Consider the following 20957-nt stretch of genomic DNA (forward strand, 5'->3'; position numbering starts at 1 on the left):
ACTTAAATCCCCCTTTTTCCCCATTCTGGTGATCAGGAAGTCACCTTTACCATGTCCACACTTCTAAACGCACTGAGTTACTGCCATGTAGTTGGCTGATTAGCTTTTTGTGTCAACAAGCAACTGGACAGGTGTACTTTAAAAAAGTGTCAGGTGAATGTATATCAACAGCTTAAGCTAGGCACATACATGAAGATTACAGGCTGTTTTGAGTTCATCTCTAAAGTTATCAGTTGGTCTGAGGTGTGTTAAGGGTGAATTTGTCACGACAATTGGCTCCCAAACAGGTCGTGGTCGACAATCAGAAGTATTGAACATGTTCAATATTTACAACTAAAAGTCTTCTCGTGTGTGAGGAAAGCCGACGATTCCTGATTTGTGACTGCGTGGATTGTGACGTGGAACAGAATTTAGCCAATCAGAGAGCGAGCTGACTGGAGAGCAAGGAAGGATATAAACGCTGTGTTCACGCTGTCTCCAATCTGTTGTGTTTTGGATTTTTCTGTTAACAGTAGTCTTCTTCTTCATTTTTCCAGTTTTTGCTATGTTTCTTCTCCTTTGTTTTTGTTAGAACACGTTTGATCACGACAGATTTCCGGCTCGGAGGACTAGATTGTAGATCGGCTGCAGGACGGCATCGTTATGTGTGTGTTGTTCTGTGCTGAGATTACCGGAGCACACCACTCACAGTACGATCAACAGTTAAATGCCTGAATTTTTTTTATCTTCATGTGTGAGGTCTTGAACAGACAAAAAATCTCATCAGATTTTAAAAATCCTTATGTGTGTACCAGGCTTCACCTGTGAATGAACAGTGTGCAGTGGTAATAGGTGGTACACACAGATACAGCGCTGGATAGTTTATGTTTTCAGACGTTGTAAGAGTCTTTGGTTTTATGGCTGTCATGACAGTGTTTATCTTCATACCTCTACTATGGCAGTAAAGACATCCACTTCAACACGTATTAGTAATCTAATATCAATCTCCATATACATAACTGCAGACTGTCCTCCAAATCAAACTGTAAATATTTAGACAGCCTAACAGGGGAGCAATTTTTCACTTTAATTGTTCTGACAAGTTAGAACAATATCTTGTCATGGTGTCACAAGTAGATTTGTTTTTTAAAATGACTTCTGAGAAAAGGCTTTTTGGAAGTTAATTTCTCTGTGAATGTTGGAGCTGTCCATGAATGCATCAGCATGAGAGAAACTTGAAAGTGAGCATATGTTTCACTGCCAAAAAATGTTGAATTTATGAGAATGCTTTATTTGAGACAAAGTTGATATCTCTGTTAGTTTATTTAAAAACTAGTTAAAATGTTTATTTTAAGAAAAATATCAGGAGACGCAACATTCAAAGTCACCTGTACAGTTGGGTGGCCTGCTGCATGTGGAAAATTATCCACTTACCGTCACCATGTCAGTTTCATTGCTACAGACTGAGCAAAACAAGAGCATGGAAAGTTTTGGGAAATTAACTCAGTAAAACGGAGATGATGTGCCACATGTCAAAAGCATGGAAGAAGTGAAGCCACAGCTTGAAGGGGAATTTTCACCACTTGATCCAGAAAACATAAATACGTGTGCTTTACATGTGGTCTCAAATCAAAACATTTCAGGCTTCATTTGCCATTAAAACAGGATCCAACCAACAGTTGAAAAGTTAATCCTCTTAGTAGAGCTTTTAAAAAAGTTGATATGCCTGTGAGGCGTGCAGCATGTGAGGAAACGAAATAGGATTTTCTTGGATGAAAGATTGTATCAAATCTCTGACCCAACCAGTAACGGTGGCCTTGGTTATCCTAAATATCCAAAGTATGTGTCCCTAAGATGTTGCTCAATCATACCAAAGCTATGTCTTGCATGTGTAGTTGTATGAATGTGTGTGTTGAGGTTCTGCTGGCCCCCCTTCAGAGTTGTTGTTGTTATTCTTACCACCCAAGCTAAGAACAGATAGCCTGTCAAAACAAGCGGTCTAACTTCCGACCGATGGGGAGAGAGCTTTCCGAACGGATGCAGTTGGATAGTTTTTTTCATCCTCTGTGGAATGTGAAATAAAGTTTTTGTTTTTACAAGGTAGATCTCGGGGAAGTGAAAACCCATGTAAGATAATAACATGCAGACCTCACTCACATGATGCATGATAGAAGAGGATACATCCAAAACCTTTTTAAATTTGAGATTTTCAGCTAATATATGTTATATTTAAGACATAGTGGATTTCTTGTTGCCTTTAGTAATACACTCGTTATAAGCAGAACATTTGATAGTTATTACTGACATTAAGTGGTATAAAAACATTAAACAGCTCAAATCCCAATATAGACTTGCAACAACATGGCTTTCTATTTTCTTTTTGTTGCGTCTTTCAGTGTTTTAAATGAAGAAATAACTAAACTATCACCCAGCTTTACTCAGAAAGAAAAGGGTTCATGCTCTGATCAAAGTTACAGGAGCAGCTGAAGGGAGGACCTCAGCATGGTGGGGATGTGGGGGTCTTCATTTAACATTCAGGATACCTGCCATGCATGTATAAAACTTTGATTAACAGCTGGGGTACCTCTGCACCATCATTAGTCCCTCAAGGTGTGGAAAGGTTTTGTAAATTCTTCTGCCAAATGCAATGAGGTGCCTGCTTTTGAAGTTCTAATCACACCAACATCTGTTTGGAAGGATACGTCTTTTCATCAGGTGTTTATCATTTATTTACCAGATTTATTTAAAGAAAAGCCAAACAGATTATTTATTAAAAACAAGACTAAACAAATAAAAGACCCCTCAGTCTTTTGAACTTTTGGAAGTGTATGGTGGACTATACATTTGCATGACTTTACAGATTTCCTTTATTATTTGTTTGTTTTTGGTCGTAGCTTTTGGGCACCTGAAATGCCCATCGATCAGCTGGTCTTTACTGATTTCCAGATTGTAGTGACTCTATTGATACAACATCTTTGAGTTGATTGTCTTTGATTTGAGTGGACAATGGCTGCCTTCGTAGCGCCACTGTTTTCTCCTGTTCAGACATACATCTCAACTTCTGCTTGACGGTTTGGTACATTTTCCTCCTTACATAAATGGTAATCTTTGGACTGATGTTGACATCGGTAGTTTGTTCACACACTCGTTCCCAAAATATCATAGTAATAAAAAAAACACTCTTAAATTAAATCCCTGTGTGTTTATGTAATTGTTAAATGTAGGGAATATTTAAAACAAAATTCATCAACAGTTGTGATAGAAGAAAAACAAAATATATTTTACTATTTATCTATATTATTTCGGTATTGTGAAAAGAAGATGGAAAAAAAACCGAAAGAGTGTAGGCAGAAGCTAGTAACTTATGCAGTGATTGAGAGAAAATATCACTTTCATGCAAGAGTAAAATATTACAAGCAAGTGGATCTGTCTTACCCCACACTGCCCTGAGAAAACTTGGCCTTCTTAAAAAAAGCTGGAGTTTCTAACCAATGGGAAGACCATCTTTAGTTTTGTGTGAAAATGTGTGAAAAACTGCTAGCTTGTGAAAAACTTACACGCTAGCAGAGTTCTCTGTAAAGTAAAAGAAACGTCACAACATTGAAATACTATATACTCTTTAAAGAGAACTGTATAAGTAAAAATTTTGAGATGCATTAAGACTAAAAGAGTCATCTCAAGTCAGGCTGTTACCACTACACAATGTTTTTACCTGTTAAATAGGCATCCACCCAAGCAGTTATGTACAACAGAGTTATGTTTCTATATAAAACATCACTGACTGCGTATGACCTGCTCATCTACGTGTTGCTTCTTGCCAAAGTTGAAGGTATTTTGAACCAGAGGTAGAGTCTCTTACCACAGTCCCCTCTAGACATAGTAAATAACTATAATTGAAGCCAATGGCTACTGAAGCTACATACCTCATATTTTACATGCTTTTCAGGCACCCTAAAGTTCGCATATGTTGTTCATGCAGTACATCTCCTCAATTACATGTCTAACAGACCCTTGAATGTACAGCATAGCTCCAAATGAGACATAATCAGTAGTCAGCAATGGGACAGTTTTAGTGTATCTAGTTTCAGGCTAATGATATCTGTTAAAGCAGTGATGACAGTGCAGGGACGAACATGCCTTTTGTAAGAGTCAGAGATTTCCCAGTTAAGTTTTTTAATGAAAGTGACCTTATTTCATTGTAGCTTTTGCAAAGAAAATTATTTTTAAAAATAACAAAGCCAAATGATCTCACCATCTTTTATGTATTTAGGAAGGAATAACAATTTAAAAATTTACAGTGAGACAATAAATGATTTTTATTTGACATAACTTTTACAACTTGTGGGCTAAATCTTTGACAGTTAAATGTCACTTTTTTTTTATCTCTTTCCATTTTCCATTTCCCCATTCACTATAAAAGTGATATATATTTCTAAATGATGTTATCGCTGTGAATGATCTGGATGAGCAAAAATGGCTGTGTCACCACTAGCAGCTTTCAAGATTTACTGCTGTCTCTTCTATCTGCCATGAATGATAAGGTGCATGCTGAGACTTTCTGTAAAGGGCATCGACTTCCCACACACTGGCTCCTGTGGTCGCCTTTATGTTAATACTCTGACCTAAAATATGCAGAGGCTATTCAGGAGGCTATTATTAGTGGGTATGCATGCGTATGCTCTGTTTGGTGGCATATCCACAGTGTCTCACACCAGCCAGTGACTCAAGGCCAACAGAGAAACCACTGCGGTCCAACACAACTTTGAGTAGATGCCTAATAAACTATGTAAAAGAAACAACCAACTTATGTAGATTTTTTTTATGTTCCTCCAGCTAAAATAAAAAAATAAAGTTAACACTTAACCATGCTAACAGCTGGTACTCAGATTGGAGGAAGACCAGGGAGCGTAGCAGCCTGGGAGGGTGTACTGACAGCTGGGAGTGGGTGTAGGCAGCCTCCTCAGTCTAAGAAACGGAGCAGCAGGCACCCTGGAGCTTTGAGAATCAGAAAAACTAGTCTCTCCCTCTCTTCTATTCTCACTCCATCCTCTTTTTCTTCACTTACTCTTTTGCTTTATGGGCTCTGTAATTATACTGCTTCTGCCAAAGCTGCTTGAAGTTTATCCAATTAGACAATAAAGACCAGAGCTTTCTCTCATGCGCTGCTTGCCTCCCTCTGCGGTCACACCCTCTCATGTCTCCACTTTCTTCACCTCTAATATTCTGTCATGTGGAGCTATTATGTCTTGCTTGGATTAAGAATAAAGTAACAAACTCCTCCCTGACACACTTTCTTTGTTTCGGCTTGACTTTTTCATGGTATGCCATGATTTTTCTGACTTTAAGCAAGTCAGTGGATATTTGTCCTAACTTCATCTTGGCTCTTTTTGCTTCCTCACACTTTCAATCATTCCTTTCCCATCTACATGTTTTTCCCCTCTTCTTCCAACAAGTAATTTTAACATACTTTAAATCACCTTTACAACAAACCAAGACCCCTTTAGGTTGTCTCTACATAAAAATACTAACAGATGGTCATGTTGGATTTTCTTTTCCTTGATGCGAGAGAAAATAAGGATATGTTTCTTTGACTTGAATGTCCTTTCTAATTGCATGTGTTGGATTGTAAACGTTGGCTAAAGTTAGTTTGAGAAATCTTGCTGGTGTCTGGGGCGGACATAGTAGCTCCGCCTGCGTGCTTAGTGTTCTCTGGTGGTTTTAGACAATTGGCAAGCAGCTGCATGATCTGTAGAAAAAATAAATGTTGAGCTTTTTCACATTTTTTTGTCCCCTTCCCTCTCTCTGTTGTTGTTGCCTGCCTTGATGGTGTAGGATTTTGGGGAACTCCAGAAGTGAGGGGTGTTTTTGTAATGGTCTTGTGTGACGTTTTTCAGTATTTGGTTTAGCTATGTCAGTAGAACCAGGGCTGTGTTGGTAGCACGTAGAAATGCATGTGGTTTGTTTTTTTTTTGTTTTTTTTTTTGTGATTTCTGGCAAACAGTGTCTCTTACAAGTTTCACCTGCTTTCTTGCAGCAGTCCTGGATGAGAATATTACCAGAAAAATCTAAACAAAGAGAAATACAGCACAAAGTGACCTCAAAGTAAAACCTCAAATTTAAGACTCAGCTACCGTATTTTGTAACTCTTGCCAACATGAAACAAAAGTGTTCAAAGAATGCTAAATTACTTTAAAAAATATTTTTGGAAATATAAACAGTCGGTTTCATATCTTCTTCTTCTCTAACAGCAAATACTTCGTCACTCCCGTGGTAATGCAACCAAGGTCATTTTCCTCATCACCGATGGCTACTCTAACGGTGGAGACCCTCGGCCAGTGGCGGCAGCTCTGAGAGAGCGAGGTGTTGAGATCTTCACTCTGGGCATCTGGCAGGGAAACATCAGGGAGCTCCACGACATGGCCTCACAGCCCAAAGACCAACACTGCTACCTGGTGCACAACTTTGCAGAGTTTGAGGCCCTGGCTCGTCGTGCGCTGCATGAAGGTAAGAATGAGGGATGAAGATAAGCTGATGTGTTATTTTACTAACTAAATGTTCTTTATTTATTTATTACAGCTTTTAAAGATATAATCTCAACCTTCTAAAGATGATTACACATGTCTCATTAAAGGCTAATTAAACTTACCCCTTTATGTTAAACAACTTCAGATCCTGTAGCTGCACTTTGACTTTCTCAAAACACTATAAGCTTTTAAATGGTATTCAATCAGGAGCTAAAAAGAACAAAAGAGAAATATTTTGTCCCCAAAAAAACTCTGGTCAGTCTTTGTTTGACAGTACTACCTTTCAAAAGTAAAGTTGTAGCCTCTATCGATCTCTGTTATAAAATATATGGTTTTAAGTTCAAATGATACAGAAATAAATCCGTTTTAAATTAGTTACATTACAGAAGAACATGTTATTAACCACTTGGCAAATATTCTTAAAATCCTCAGAAAATGAACAGGGTTCTCCACTTTTAGTAGCTGGGGGTGCATCCACTCGAAGAGATCTCAGATCAGCTACATCACAAGAGCCGAACAGCTCCTTTTAAACCAAAACAATGAGCTTAGATATAAAACTCACAGAAAAGATATTAAATATTTCAGTCACCTTCCAGCTTTGGATGGTGGTAATAACATTGGTAAATTGTGTCTCTAGCGTTCTCATGGTGGGCATGTCTGGCTTAGGTTTCAGGAGAGAAACTGATGCAGTGTGAGCACACCATCAGGGGAGTGAAGTGGCAGCTGCAGTGATGTACTACTGACAAATCCACTGATTTAAACTATCTCTGGTAACAGTTAATGAAACTGCCAGGCAAAGGATGAGGTGGGTGCTGGTTGTGATGTTGAACCCTCTCACTCAGTTTTGCACGAACCAATGCCCCGTCACCTGACAGTAGTTACTCTTGAATCCTTGGTTCTGAGTTGGTGTTCAGCCCTCAAACTTCTGTGCTTTGGTTCTGAGGCTTTACAAAATAGATCCACGTTGTGTAGTAACTCCAGCAAATTTATAACATTAGATTATCACAGTATTACTCATAACCATAACCTTTATTATCTAAGACACTGCTTTATTTTAGCTTAGCTCTTTACAAAATTAATCCACTTTTCTTGTTCTTACTATTTCTCTACAGTTTAAGTAGACAGTCCAAGTTTTGTAAATTCCAGTATCCAGAGAGGGTGTACTTCCATGCTGAAGGCAGAACAGCTAGCTAGCTGGTTCCTACTTTTGTTTATTATATTTGAGTTAGGTTTGGGGTCGGTGTTGGCTTTCCTTTAATGCTCTGACTTTAAAATTTGTTGTTGTTTTTAAACTCACTTTATTTGGCCACTTTAAATATGTTTCATATGACTTGGTTTAAGGGAACCTTTTAGTTCCTTGAAAAGTCAACCTGCTTTAGTAAAATGGTAAATTTTGGTAGAAGTGTAGCTTCTAGTTTGTTAAACAGAGGTTGAAGCTGCCATGTGTTTTTTGTGAGTCTTTGAAGCCTGTGTGCCTCCCATAATCACATTTTGACCTGCAGCAGTATTTCTTTTATTTTCAAGGCTTTTGCCCCTGTTAAGATTTCAATTCTTACTTAAAAGGAAGCACATAATATTTCACAAAGAATCTGACAACGTACATTTCACATGCTCTTTTCTGTTTTGTACTGCCAGCCGCTATTAGACCTTACTTCCATACATAATAAACCAAAGCCATTTTCCCACAGTTCGAAGGGGACTTCCCACAATTTGGTTAAAAGAAGAATTCATTCATGGTTTTTAACTTTTAAATATCACCATAAAACATCTCAGTCGAGTGCAGTGCCAAGCGCATAGCGTGTTGTAAATCATGCACATGCAGGTACTAAATGTATAAGTTCACATACTGAGTGCCTGAAATTCTAGGCGTAGGTGCAGTAGCAGAAGTCAGCGAGACAGGACAAGGAAAAGGCTGTGAAAATGAAAGCCAGGGCATATTATACCATCAGCTTAGCCTTCTCTCAACGCCTCGGCCGACAACAGCTTTAAAGCAGACACTTGTTTTCCTTTTTTAAGATGTGGAGCCACATGAATTTTTGAAATTATGCCAGAGACATTGTGGCCTTTCAACTATCCTGCAGCTGCATTAAAAAAAAAAAAAACAATAAACAAACAAACAAAAAAAAACCCCCAAAAAAACAAACAAAAAAAAACCATAGGAGTAGGCTGATTTCTAGAAGTAAAATTCAATATATGTCTTAGACATCTTTGCCCCAAGCTCAAACCCAAGTTACAGCCCCCGTATAGTTATCTGCAGTTAGAATCTATTTAATTTTGGGACTTTCTTTTGTGAATTGTTTGCTCTAGGGTGATTTCTGCAAAACAGTCATTTGCTTGTTTAGAAAAAAAAAAGGTTTGATATGTTGTAGCTCACAAATATAATTAATTTTGTCAGCAATTCTGTAGATGAGACATCTGTCTCTGATGGGTAAAAATTCTTTACTGTAAAAGGGAAATTTTTGGTTTCTTATTATTAGCAGCATTACCAGACTTTGCCCTGGATGGTGTCACGGTGTCATAATGGGGTCATGCACTCCAGTTAACTTGACATTTAAAATTGTGTCTCTTCCAGGCAGGGTAATCTGTTCTTATTATAAATCTGTGTTTATCTCCTGCCTTCAGACCTGCCTACAGGCAGCTACATCCTGGAAGATCTGTCACGCTGCTCATCTCTGTGTGAGGCCGGGAAGGACTGCTGTGACATCATGGCCAGCTGTAAGTGCGGGACACACACCGGACAGTACGACTGTATCTGTGAGAAGGGATACTACGGCAAGGGTCTGCAGCATGAATGCACAGGTAGGCATTTTCACCTGCCTCTGACACAATCTTAGAAGTCAACTCATTTTCAGATACTTTCACAAAACACTGAGCATATGATACGATACGGCTCACTAATTTACTTTTGATGCAGCAAACATCGCTTTTTTTTTTTACTGTCTCAAACAGACTTTGCTGCCTTAACACATGTTTGAGCCTCGGATTTATGCTCCTGTGCTCCACATCAGAAATATGGCCTCAGGTTGCTGCTAAGATCACCAAGTACGGATGCTAAATAAGCAGCCTGTCCACTTAAATCAGTATAAGGTGACCAGAGGACAGATCACAATCAACAAACCCAGTAATCTGCTGTAAGGTGGGAGAAGCGAGACACTAATGTGTTTGTGTGTGTTCAGGACCACATTTGCCTTTGCTCACCTTTGACTCTCCGACTCCCAGTAGGATACATTACACTTTGTTCTGTCCCCTTTAAATCACAGCATACACAAGGATTTCTTTGGTTTCTACATGTACTGAAAATACTGCTGTCATTCTAAAACTAACAACCTCGTACTGTGGCTTATATTACTTAACATCCCACTTCTGTTTCGTACATATCCATTTGAGGACCAAAGAATCTGTTTCATCTGTTGCCAGGGTGCTCCAGCTTTTACCCTTGTGTTTTCTTAGTACTGGTTATTTACAACACTGCGTTTCAGGGAATTATTCTTTCATGGGTAGAAAAGAGCAGCAGTGATAATTTTGCTTGTGTGTAATCATAACCAGTTGTGTAGGCACAGAGTGATTAAATGTTAGCACTAATTGAATTATATCTTGTCATTTGTTTAATTCAAGTAATCCATGAGCTATAAGTTCAGGCTTATATGATTATTCTATTATACAAATTCTTGTGTCAAATAAAAGAAAGTAAAAGAAATAACCATAACAGGCTGAAGTGCAGGACTGAATAATAAATGGATGGAAATATGCATTGTTGGAAGGCTTTTTATTTAATCTGTATGAATCTAGGAGGTAGCATCTCCTCTTTATGAGGTGAAACCTTTAAAATGATCCTTTAGCTGTGCTGCAAAATTGGTAGAACAATCCACTGCTGCAGTTGAGTTAATTTACTTGCTCACTACATATAATTCTTTTGTCCGAATGTCCTTTTGTCAGTTCCTTACATTTCCAGGTTACATAGTAAAATGTTGCAGTGTGATGCAGGTGTTTTTTGTCATGCGTGTGTAAGGTTAAGGGTTAATGGGTCATTTTTACTGAATGTGCAATCACCAAACTCAGAGGATTAAAGCCGTATGAGATTGTTGGAGAGCAGAGCAACTAACAGATGCTCTGGCTGGTTTGTGTGTCTGTGTTTACAGAAAGTAACTGCTGTGTTAAACCTCAGTCATTTAGACAGCTTACCCCTTCTTGCAGGGCAGACAGGTGGGAGGGACTGAGGGACTTGAAATGAACCATTTTTGAGTGCCCTGGACAGCAATTGGCTCTTTTAATCTCAAACACTCTTTCTTTCTCTTTGTATTTTAAGCTCAGAGTTAGTTAACTGCCAAAGAAGGAGGGAAAAAAAAGACATTTCAGCAACAGAAAAATTCAAGTTATTCACATTGATGTTTAAAACTCAGTAGGATGTGAAAATGACAAGAGGTGGATTCCTATAGTGAAAGCTAAAGGCAAGGGCATCAGGGTCATCATGCCAAAACACACACCTCTATAATTGACATCAGATGTTGCCGAGACTGGAACCCCACTTTGCTTATTAATCCATTTTAATGGTTTAATTAAAAGCAGAGAGTAGACTGTAGAGTTGGCTTAGCTGGCATTAGGAAGAAAGGACACAGCAAGGCGCTTCAACCACAACGGCACATCGCTTCTCCTGCCTGTCTCTTACTTTCTTATACAGCAGGATATAATGGGAGGAGAGTGGGTTATTTTGTTGTTGACGCTTCATTATCTGTGAGTCATTATTTTCATATTACAGAGCTGACATGCACCCAAAGAGCGACTGCCAAGGCTGAAATATGTGTCGCTGCAGATGCTGTGGTGGAGACACTGGCAAGCTGAGGCACTATTAGCAGTGCACATCAGATCTTTGGTTTTGTTAACTAGAGTGAAACTCCCTCATATATGTTTTTTTATGCTAAATTTATTGAACCCCTAATCATTTGAAAGGTTTTTTGAAGAAATGTGGCTCCAAAACCAATTAGATTTACAGTGAGGGGTGTGTGTAATCAGGAAACATGCAAGTAAAGTTGACCAGTTCCTGCTGCTTTTAGTTTAATATTCTGTTGTTGTAACCTTTATGGGATTGGCTGGACCACAGGTGTTGCGTGAATTATGGGTACACCATGTGCTTGAGCCATGCCAGGTCGCTTGAGTGGTACTGTAGAAAAATACAGCTAGAGACTGCACATCTGCTACTAGGACTAAACATTTATCTGACTTATAAAAACATGATGGATAGGTCAGCCTCAGGTGGGTTTGTTGTCTAGGCTCAAAGTTTGTGCAGGTTTTATGTTTTTGTACTTTGCATATGAACGTTCAACCATCTTTGACACATCTGAAAATAATAAGACCAAATTTAAGTGGATTGTTATTATCATTGGCTGAAGGGATCTGTTGGAAACGTTATCCAAATCCCTACAGTGCACAGCAGTGCTGTTTATTAATCTGTCGACAGCCAAGGGAAACAGCCTCTTTCCACAAAACATGACTGGAATCCCAGCAGATAGAAAGGGATGATGACCCCAGTTCCCGCATAGTTTGGCTTTCTCTAAGAGGCCAAACTGGACATTGTTGTCTCTCTTGGAATACCAAACTCAAGTCCTCAATATCTGGTATCATGAAAGATCAGCACAGGAATGGGGAAGTGGATAAATGGAGTAAGAGGAGGTGCAGAAGGGTAACATGTTTTCCTCCTGTCACACATTCTGGCTTATCAGGCTTTTCTGTAGCTCGAGAGAATGACAGGAGCTCTGGACTATGTTAGCATGGTGTCAGCACAGGCTTTGTTCTGCTTCGGACACTGTCAGAGATGAACAGAGGAGACAGAGAAGGACGGCATGAAGGAAACAAAGCAAGAAATAAAAAAAATAAATAAATAAGCAAAAAAAAAAATCTTTGCAGGCTGACTTATAAACTATAATATATCAAATGTGTTTCTCAGATACTCATGAAAATGTAAATCTGATTGTGTCGCTGTGATGTAACTCTCCTTACTGTATGAGTTGGCTTTATAATGTACCTTTCTTTCTGGTCATTCAAAAATTTTATCCTTCTGCTACTAAAATGTGTACAATCCTGATGATTTACCTGAATTGAACAAAATATCTCTTAGTGGAGCATTAATAAAGACTTTTTTAAAATAAAACTAGTTAAAAAGGAAACCTCTAAAAGAATAGTTGTGAAAACAATACATTTTAACAATCCAATTTAAATTTTATTAGCAGATTGTTAATAACTTAGCTGCCTTTTGATCACATTGCCACCTATTCACCTCTGAACTTACAGTAAATTAACAGCAGTTCATCACTTTCATAGTTTAAAGTTACAGCACATTGATTTAATATGAATTAATTTAATTAATACTCTGAACCCTAACTGTTTTATAGGATTGTACACAGCCTTTTTACACACACATCAGCCATAACTTTACAACAACCCGCTTGATATTGATTGGTGCTCTTCATACCGCCTTAACAGCTCTGACCAGTAAGGGTGTGTACAAAGAAAATATGCGGGTTTCTATGGGTGTCTGATACTTGGATTTTAGTAATAGATCCTTTGGGTCTTGTGGGTTGTGGGGTGGGGTGTTTGTGGATTGGGCTTGCTTCCCACAGATGCCATTGGATCCTATCGGATAGGTGCCTGGGGAGTTTGAAGGCTGGGTGAACATCCAACATCTTCCTTCAGCTTCAGTGTTTTGCAGGACCTACTGTTGTTCTGCTGGAAAGGGGTGGATGTTTATGTGGTGGAGTACTGTGGAAAAAGGGACAATGTACAGTAAATTACATATGGATCTTGTTTTGGTTAAAACATGAGTAGTGTTGCTCACGTCATCTAACAGTGGTTATAATGTTATAGATGTTTGGTATATAGCTTTTCGTATGGGACATAACTAAAGAAAAATGTAAAAATACACAGAAAAAAATTATTTTGATTGTGATATCTTTGCTGCTGAAGACACAACAAAGCATAAAAATTTAGCTCAACAATAAAAATTCGTTAACACAGTTAAAAACAGAAAGAATGGGAGAAGGTAGAACTTGATCTAGAACAAGGATTTGTTTGTCACTGCTTTTTTAACGTCTGAGACCAAGTAGATTCTGTTTTCCCAGAATATTCCCAATAATTTATCTTTTGATGGATTTGGGAATAAGGAAATATGGCCTCTCCTTTTTGTCAGGATATTAGCTGCTGACTGGAATCCAGTGAAAACATTTCTTTGGAGCTGATATTGAATTGCACAATGTTTATAATATCAAGTTCACAAAAGCCTCTTGATCCCTCGCGTGGCAGCAGAAGCAAGGCAAAAGAAATAAATATTATCTGTAAATATTTGTGGTCTTGATGTGAGTGACCGAGAAACTCCAGGAAGGAAAACCCAGAGGTAGATATATTGTAAACTGAACAATATTAAATGCTGAGGATTGTAAAAAATGTTGAAATAGAGGAGATTTTGCAATCATTTCTTTTCCTTTCTCTCTATTCTGACTCACCCCTTTGCAGAGGTCTTCAGTGTCTAGTCAAGATAAAAATAAGAAAATTAAAAAAGGATAAATGTTTTTAGTGAATTCTAAGGCATTTGGAAGATCACGACAGGTCAATGGATTTCACTGCAACTCGTTAATTTTTGCTCGTACACAGTTAAATACAACACAGATATCTGCAGACATTGTTTTTGGTTTGCTTGTAAACTATTAAAATTGCCCCAGTAAAGGATCAGACACACAACCTGAGACAATATATCATTGTAATATATTTGTAAGCTGACTCCTGAAATTCCATAAAGCATTTTTTATACAATTACTACATCAATTAATCATCCCCTTGACAAATTTTTAATCATAGTGACATTTCTATTCAGACCTAAAGGTTTCTCTTAGGAGCTTAGTTTTACTATGTGATTTTGGTATGAGGTATGTTCGGTTAATTGCTTTCCATGGTGTCCAAACATCTTCTGTACTTAAGATGAAGAGGTTAACCTGGTTCCAGCATCTAAAGACAGATAAGGCAACTGACTCTGCACATGGCTGGTTTGCAAAGATAAAGGAGTTTATTTTACCATGGTTATTCACCAAACCTTTTTTAAAACTCCCTTGAACATTTATCTAATCATCATCTTGGTCATCAGTTCTGTGTTTGATGAGTCAGAATTATTGAGTCCTACAGCATCCCCATGGTAAAACATGTTTATAGTCATGTGATGTTTTAGAGGATTTTTTTCTCAGCCTTTGTCCCAGGAGTCGTTAAATTCAAAATAAATCAAAATAAAATCCTTAAATCAATAAGGTAAACAGCATACTGAGGAAAGGGAATTACATTTATATCCCAGGAGAAAATATTAGACTGTGAAAAAATTGGCATTGGGCAGCATTAGACTTTCTAACAAGACAATTATGTAGAACATACAGTCAAAGTGGTGAAAAATTATTGGCAGAGAACAATATGAACAACGTGGAGTGGCCTAGGACGTCACTCTGCTTGTGGTGGTCATCACTACCACCCACAGTCCAGGTGTGTCAGGTTAGTGAGTGATTCAGAGTGTGTGGTTATCTGCATGTTAGTCCTGTAATGACCTGGCTCCCTGTCAGTACACACTGCCACTCTCACTATAACAGCTGGTACAGGATCCAGCCACTGTAGTCCTAAAAAAGGCAATGCGATTGTGGAAAAGTCCAGTTTTGAATGTCATCAAGAATATTTGGTGGAAACTAAAGACCAGGGTAAGAGACCATGAAACTTCAAATATATGGGGATCAAAGCTGGAAGATTGTTTTTAAGACCCCACAGTCTAAAAGAAAAAAAAAATATTTACATTTGTTAAATGATGTCTTACCATTTGTTAGTCATTATCAGCCAAAAAAAACAAAAAAAAACTTTTGAGATAAACATAGTCCTTAAATAAAAAGTGACTTCCATATTTTGTTTGCACTTAAATATTTTCAAACTAATTTTATATCAGAAAAAAGCTAATTTGGTCAACTCGTCCAACATGTTACATAAACACTCTCAATTTCCTTTATTTGTATAAACCCCAAACCCCCCCGGCACCAATAACCACTGCAGACTGTCTGCTTCTGTTCAGTTTGTCTGCCTCTGTCCAAATCCTTATTTCTCAATGTTTTTGTGGTGAGAATGAAAGTCTTAGTTGCTCAACATGAATTTTGGCTCATTTTGTTCCACTTTTGCGCACGAAGCGAGCACCTGGGATTTCCCTGAAGGGTTTTTTAGGACTGGCCCTCCAACTCTCCCACTCCCAGTTAATTGCTTTAACTGATTGGATGGAGATTTAGGCTCATGTTTTTCTCTGTTATGAAGAGAGTGGAAAGAAAACAGAACTGAGGGCAATTCTTTACTATAGAGTCCTGCATCTTTGGATGGAAAGCTCTTGGTGTCTGAATATTGTGACTGTGGCTCTGTGACTCTTTAACACTACTAATAGAATAGAGCATATCTGAGGTTTTAAATATTGTGTTGACTGATGAGCAAAGATGCAAAAATGACTCTATTAGGATGTAATGTTTTTAGAAAAAAATATTAACATTTACTAGAAGATTTCGGCCTGGATTATTGTACAATTGAATCCTTGACAAAACCGCTCCTATATAACTGTTTTACCAAGCAAAAGGAAAGGGCAGCTGACATGCAGTCAGTCAGACTACAGTGAGACTGACATTTGGGGTGTTGTGGTTTTCCGGAAACACCTTGTTTGCTGTTGATCAGCTCATCCATGCTAAAAATCTTATGACCTGTTGACATCTAACCTGCTGAGAGCAGCTATGCTGATTAATTGATGCTATACAGAATCTAGGGTCAGAACAGGCTTTTTCCTTTTGTAAACTGACCAGATTCTTTAAGTGTTTCTTGTCCCTTGACTTTCTGTACTGCTCGTCTTCGTGATCTTTGAGAAGGTTCCTGCCCACATTTTTGTGGCTGAACAAAAATAACACAATGACATAAGAGTGACAAATAAACTGGGTTAACGTGGTTAAGTGGAACACAATAATAAGGGTTTGAAAAAGTTTTTTTTAAAAATCTTACTGGTTTGAGTAAACCCATTATCATAGCAGCTCTCAGGTACTTTAAAGACTTTTTTTGCCCTTTGATGTTTTTGATTTGCTTTAGTTCTTATGCGAGTCTGAAAGTGTAGCACTGAAATCCATATTAGATCCTGTTTCCACGCCACATGTTTCAGCTCTGATGCTCCATCCTCTTTCCCCTCGTTAAACAACACATATAGGTCTGTAAAAAGCTATAATTGATGACTGCTCCTGCCTTTTTTTTTCATTCTAGGATGCTGTAAAACAAACATGACGTGTATTATAAACTCAGGCTTCTCTGGGAGTTAAAAAGAAAAGGCAAAGATGAAGGAATGAGAGGGCAGAGAGGCTATAAACTGGCCCTAAAAAGACCTTCCTCAGCAAGACAGCACGAAAAACAAGGAGCCGTGAAACAGCCAGTGGTGTGGAGCCAAACCTCAAAGTGTCATTAGCACTCTTCCTCTGTCCATCCCTCCATCTTTCTGCTCATTTCCCCATAAGCTTCTTTTTTATTTTGCTTCTGTCTGACAGTGCCCATGCCTGCCTCTGCCCCCGCCCTTCCAGCTCCCCCTTTATATCCTCATTTGCCAGGAGTCTCTCATGTTACTGCCCCAAGTTACCAGGTGCAGCAGAAGTAAACAAGCCACTCTTTTGACCAGTATTGACCTACTGGTCATTCATTAAACACACAAATCCAGTTTTGATCAACATTTTTTAAGTGAATTTTAGTGTCTAGAATTAAATTTTCATAGTTTAGAAATTTGAATCAATGCAAATGAATCATTTCTAATACAAACTATAAAGGTGATGACGGGTTGCATCACAAGAGAAAAATCTATTTCCCACCTGAAACACATGAATCTACTAACACCCCGTCTTTCCACCACCATCTAATTCAGCATGTGTTTGTGGATCTGTGAGGAGCCGGAAGCTTGAAAATCTTAAAACACTGATTGCTCAAATGTATCCGGTGCATATGCACTGAAAGCTTTTCAAGACAGAACATAATCAGATCTGTAGGGTCAAGGCCCAAAAGGTGTATTTAGTCATTTGTATGTGCATTTTAGATTTATATTACACATCTTCATATTGTAATTACCCAGAATTGCACATACAATACTCACTTACACAAAGTGAGTTCCTAACTGGAACTAATTTCTGAATACCTACCTGAATGTTTGCCCATTTAGATAGTTTTGTCTCAGGTTTTCTTTCCAGAATATCAATATATCAGTATATACATTTCACAAAAAGGTAGGGATACTCAACTTTTGAGTAAAATTTACAGGAATGTAAAAATGTTCTTCCGTCATCTCAAATAATTTATTGAAACAAAAGCTAACAACAGAGGTGGGTATACCACAACATAATAATACCAATGTCTCAATAACTTGTCATGTCCTTGGTGTCGTCTTGGTCTTATAATGTCAAAATGTGAACAGCATGATGAAGAGGACTATTTAAATGGCATTTGGCCAGAGCATTTAGTGGTTGATTCATGGTTCAGATGCTTCTTTTGGTTTCTTTTGCTGTTAATCTCCTTGTTAGAGGACATCATGTTCTGCAATATGCACTTAAACATTGAAAAGTTGTACATGTGCATTCAGATGTTTAGAGAAGGTCAAATTATTTTCACCTGTAAAGATTGTTGTGCATTTTAGGTGCATTCCCATCACACACAAAGCTGAATATGCCTTACTTTTTGTTTGTAGTTTATATGAATATGTTCCAAGAAGTACCATTTATAGTTTTAGTCAAGAAGACTTCATAAATTTGGTAAATCTTCTTTTTTATTATTATTATTGTTATTAATTATTGTGTGAGTAGTTCTAATTTATATTTGCTGGAATATTTGAGTTTGTTAGACTTTTGATTATATAGTTAAATGTTTTTTCTTTAACAGTGAAAAACAAGTAAAAGACTTTTAAAAAATAAGTAAAGACCTAAAACATTACCTCAACACCAAAGATAATCACAGACACATTATACAACAGATTTCACACTAGTTACTAGACACATTTTTGTTTGCAGAAAAAAAGAATTAACTTGACTTTTTGCTCTCAAACCATGTTAACATTGTTGTCCTTCCTTTTTGCATCACTCACACATAATTTAAACTGAAAAATGTCCCCAAGAGGATTGAAGGTGGAATGGATGTCTCCTTTAGCATCTTAAGTGCTTCTCTCTAGTGTATTTTTCAAGACCTTTGCCCTTCTTCATGTCCAGCATGTTTGTCCGTGTCGCTGACCCTCATCTGTCTCTGGATTTTTTCACCGACCCTCTTCAGTGCTCTTTCAGCTCACAACTACTTCCTTACACTTTCTGATGAATAATGTGTGGGTTTGTGTGTGATCTGTTGACTCAAATCTCTCCAGTTGGAGGAGGTGATGAAGAGGGACACACGGTACATCAAGGGTCAAAGGCTAATGATGGAGGAAGTCAGCTGCTGTCAGCTTTGTGAAAAAGAAGCATTTCTTTCTTTCTTGTTGAGACCCACTGGAGAGCTCTTTATAAATTACCTTCATGTCCACAATCAAACATCTTCCTCACGGTGGGGTGTGGACATTTACATCAGTGTCCACAAATATACAAAATTCAAAGCTTTTTCTCTGTAACTTACTGCCAGAGACATTAGCCTCTTCTTGATTTGTCTTGCTGGTTTTACACTGAACACAAAAGTGCACATATCTACTAACACATGCAACCCAAACACACAGTCCCAAACATGCCACACATACTGCCTGTCAGCAAATCTGTTTAGCAAAAACACTCCCTGAGCTCCAACCCCCAAGGGGAGCCCCAACTCTTTGGCTACTATGGAAGTTTTGTGTGGTGTTTAGTTTATATTATGTGTCGTGTTTCTTTTCACGTGTTAAATTGTATGCCAAAAACAGCTCTCGTGTCAGGTCAAGAAGTGCTGGGGAATATGATTAAATGGTGACACAACAGTTGACAAGGATATGAAAACAGCTCTCTTTAAACATGCTGGTGTTAACATTCAGAGTGTTACAGTATGTAGTGTTGTTCCAAGAGAGCTGAGCTCATACCGTGACCTCCTATCACAGCGTCTCTCATCAAACTGACATCTGCAATCATGCACACCAGACCAGAGACCAACCTGTGTTTGCACAGTTGTTCAGCGGTTTACCTCGCTCTTCAAATGACTGTCCGTGTTCCTGAAGTCTGTAATAAACAAGAGGGACAGTCTTTGGAAAGGCCTTGGAGATCTAGGAGAGGTATCTAGCAATTGCGGTGAAGTCATTGTCCTTCAGGAACAGGACTAAGTGATAAGCAGAAAAACAGTGAATGAGCCGCCAGTGGACTTGTGCAATTTCCTTTCTAAAGACTTCCGTGCATCACATTGTAGAAGTTTCCTTTCTTTGCAATCAGGAGGTCTGTGGAGGTCTCTTCTCTCCCCAGATGGAGCCTGTGCTTGTCAACAGCTGTGCAGCAGCCATATCTCAAACCAACCTTTTTCACCCTGCGATTCAGCTGGAGAGCACACCAGACTTCACTGGAACTCTGATTTGATTTACAGCCTCTTGACATTCCACAAGGATGGGCTTCCCAAACCTTTCCTGTTTCAGGTGACCCTTGTATTAAGGTTGGAAAATTCATGTGATTGACTGTTTCACACAGAAACAGAGTGGACATCTTGGTTTGTGCCTTTGCTCTTATGAAAACAGACGGTCTCCAAGCAGAGCAGAAGCTTGAGCAGGTGATAGATGTCTTCTGTGAAGACTGTCTGATGCAATCTTGAGCTTCTTTTACAACCTCCCAGGTTCATCTTCCTCACTCAATGATGAGTAATGAGGCATTGAAAAGATGTAAATGAGACTGTGGTTGAAACATGCCACCATAAGAGAAATGATTAGTAAGTTTGTAATTGAATCTAAAGTGTTCTTCTCACCACTATGCTCCATTGGTGGTTCGTTTGAATTCAGTGTGAGCTGCGTATAACCTTGTGCTTTACAGTAAAGGTATATGTAGGCCGTGTTTATCTGAAATTATGTTTTTTTTTTTGGCCTAGACTATACATTTTCTCTTTCCAATTTCTGTTTATGCCCTTAAGATGTTTAAGGGACCTGTCAATTATAAGTGGAAACTTTAGTGTCCAAACAAGACATTCGGTAGAGCGCATACTTTCAGTCATTACTCACATTTTATCCCAGTAGATGCCAAATTTTAGAAACAAAAAGCTTGTTATTTACCATGTGAATAAAATGCATAGCTTTGTAATGTTAAAGGAGTAATAATGCTACAGATGTGCAACTTATACATGTCTTGTTCACTACCATTTCACTACTGATGTTGGCTTTACTAAGACAGATTTTTCCTCTCCTCTGCAGACCTGATAGCACTGCATCTGTTATTTCTAAAAGGAATTTCAGAGTGGAGAGACCAGAGCAAAGTTTTA

General features: G+C 38.2%; 1 protein-coding gene across 3 annotated transcripts in view; it reads left to right on the forward strand.

Moving 5' to 3' along the window:
• The window catches only part of svep1 (sushi, von Willebrand factor type A, EGF and pentraxin domain containing 1), a 105689-nt gene that overhangs the window by 30978 nt on the left and 53754 nt on the right, over positions 1–20957 (forward strand). For all 3 annotated transcript variants that reach the window (XM_041985048.1, XM_041985050.1, XM_041985049.1), the window contains 2 exons: positions 6228–6483; positions 9126–9302. In XM_041985048.1, coding sequence (XP_041840982.1) covers positions 6228–6483; positions 9126–9302 — 433 coding nt within the window. The remainder of the gene's footprint in view (positions 1–6227; positions 6484–9125; positions 9303–20957) is intronic.

The sequence above is a fragment of the Melanotaenia boesemani genome, chromosome 5 (genome assembly GCF_017639745.1).
Source record: "Melanotaenia boesemani isolate fMelBoe1 chromosome 5, fMelBoe1.pri, whole genome shotgun sequence".
NCBI lineage: Eukaryota > Metazoa > Chordata > Actinopteri > Atheriniformes > Melanotaeniidae > Melanotaenia > Melanotaenia boesemani.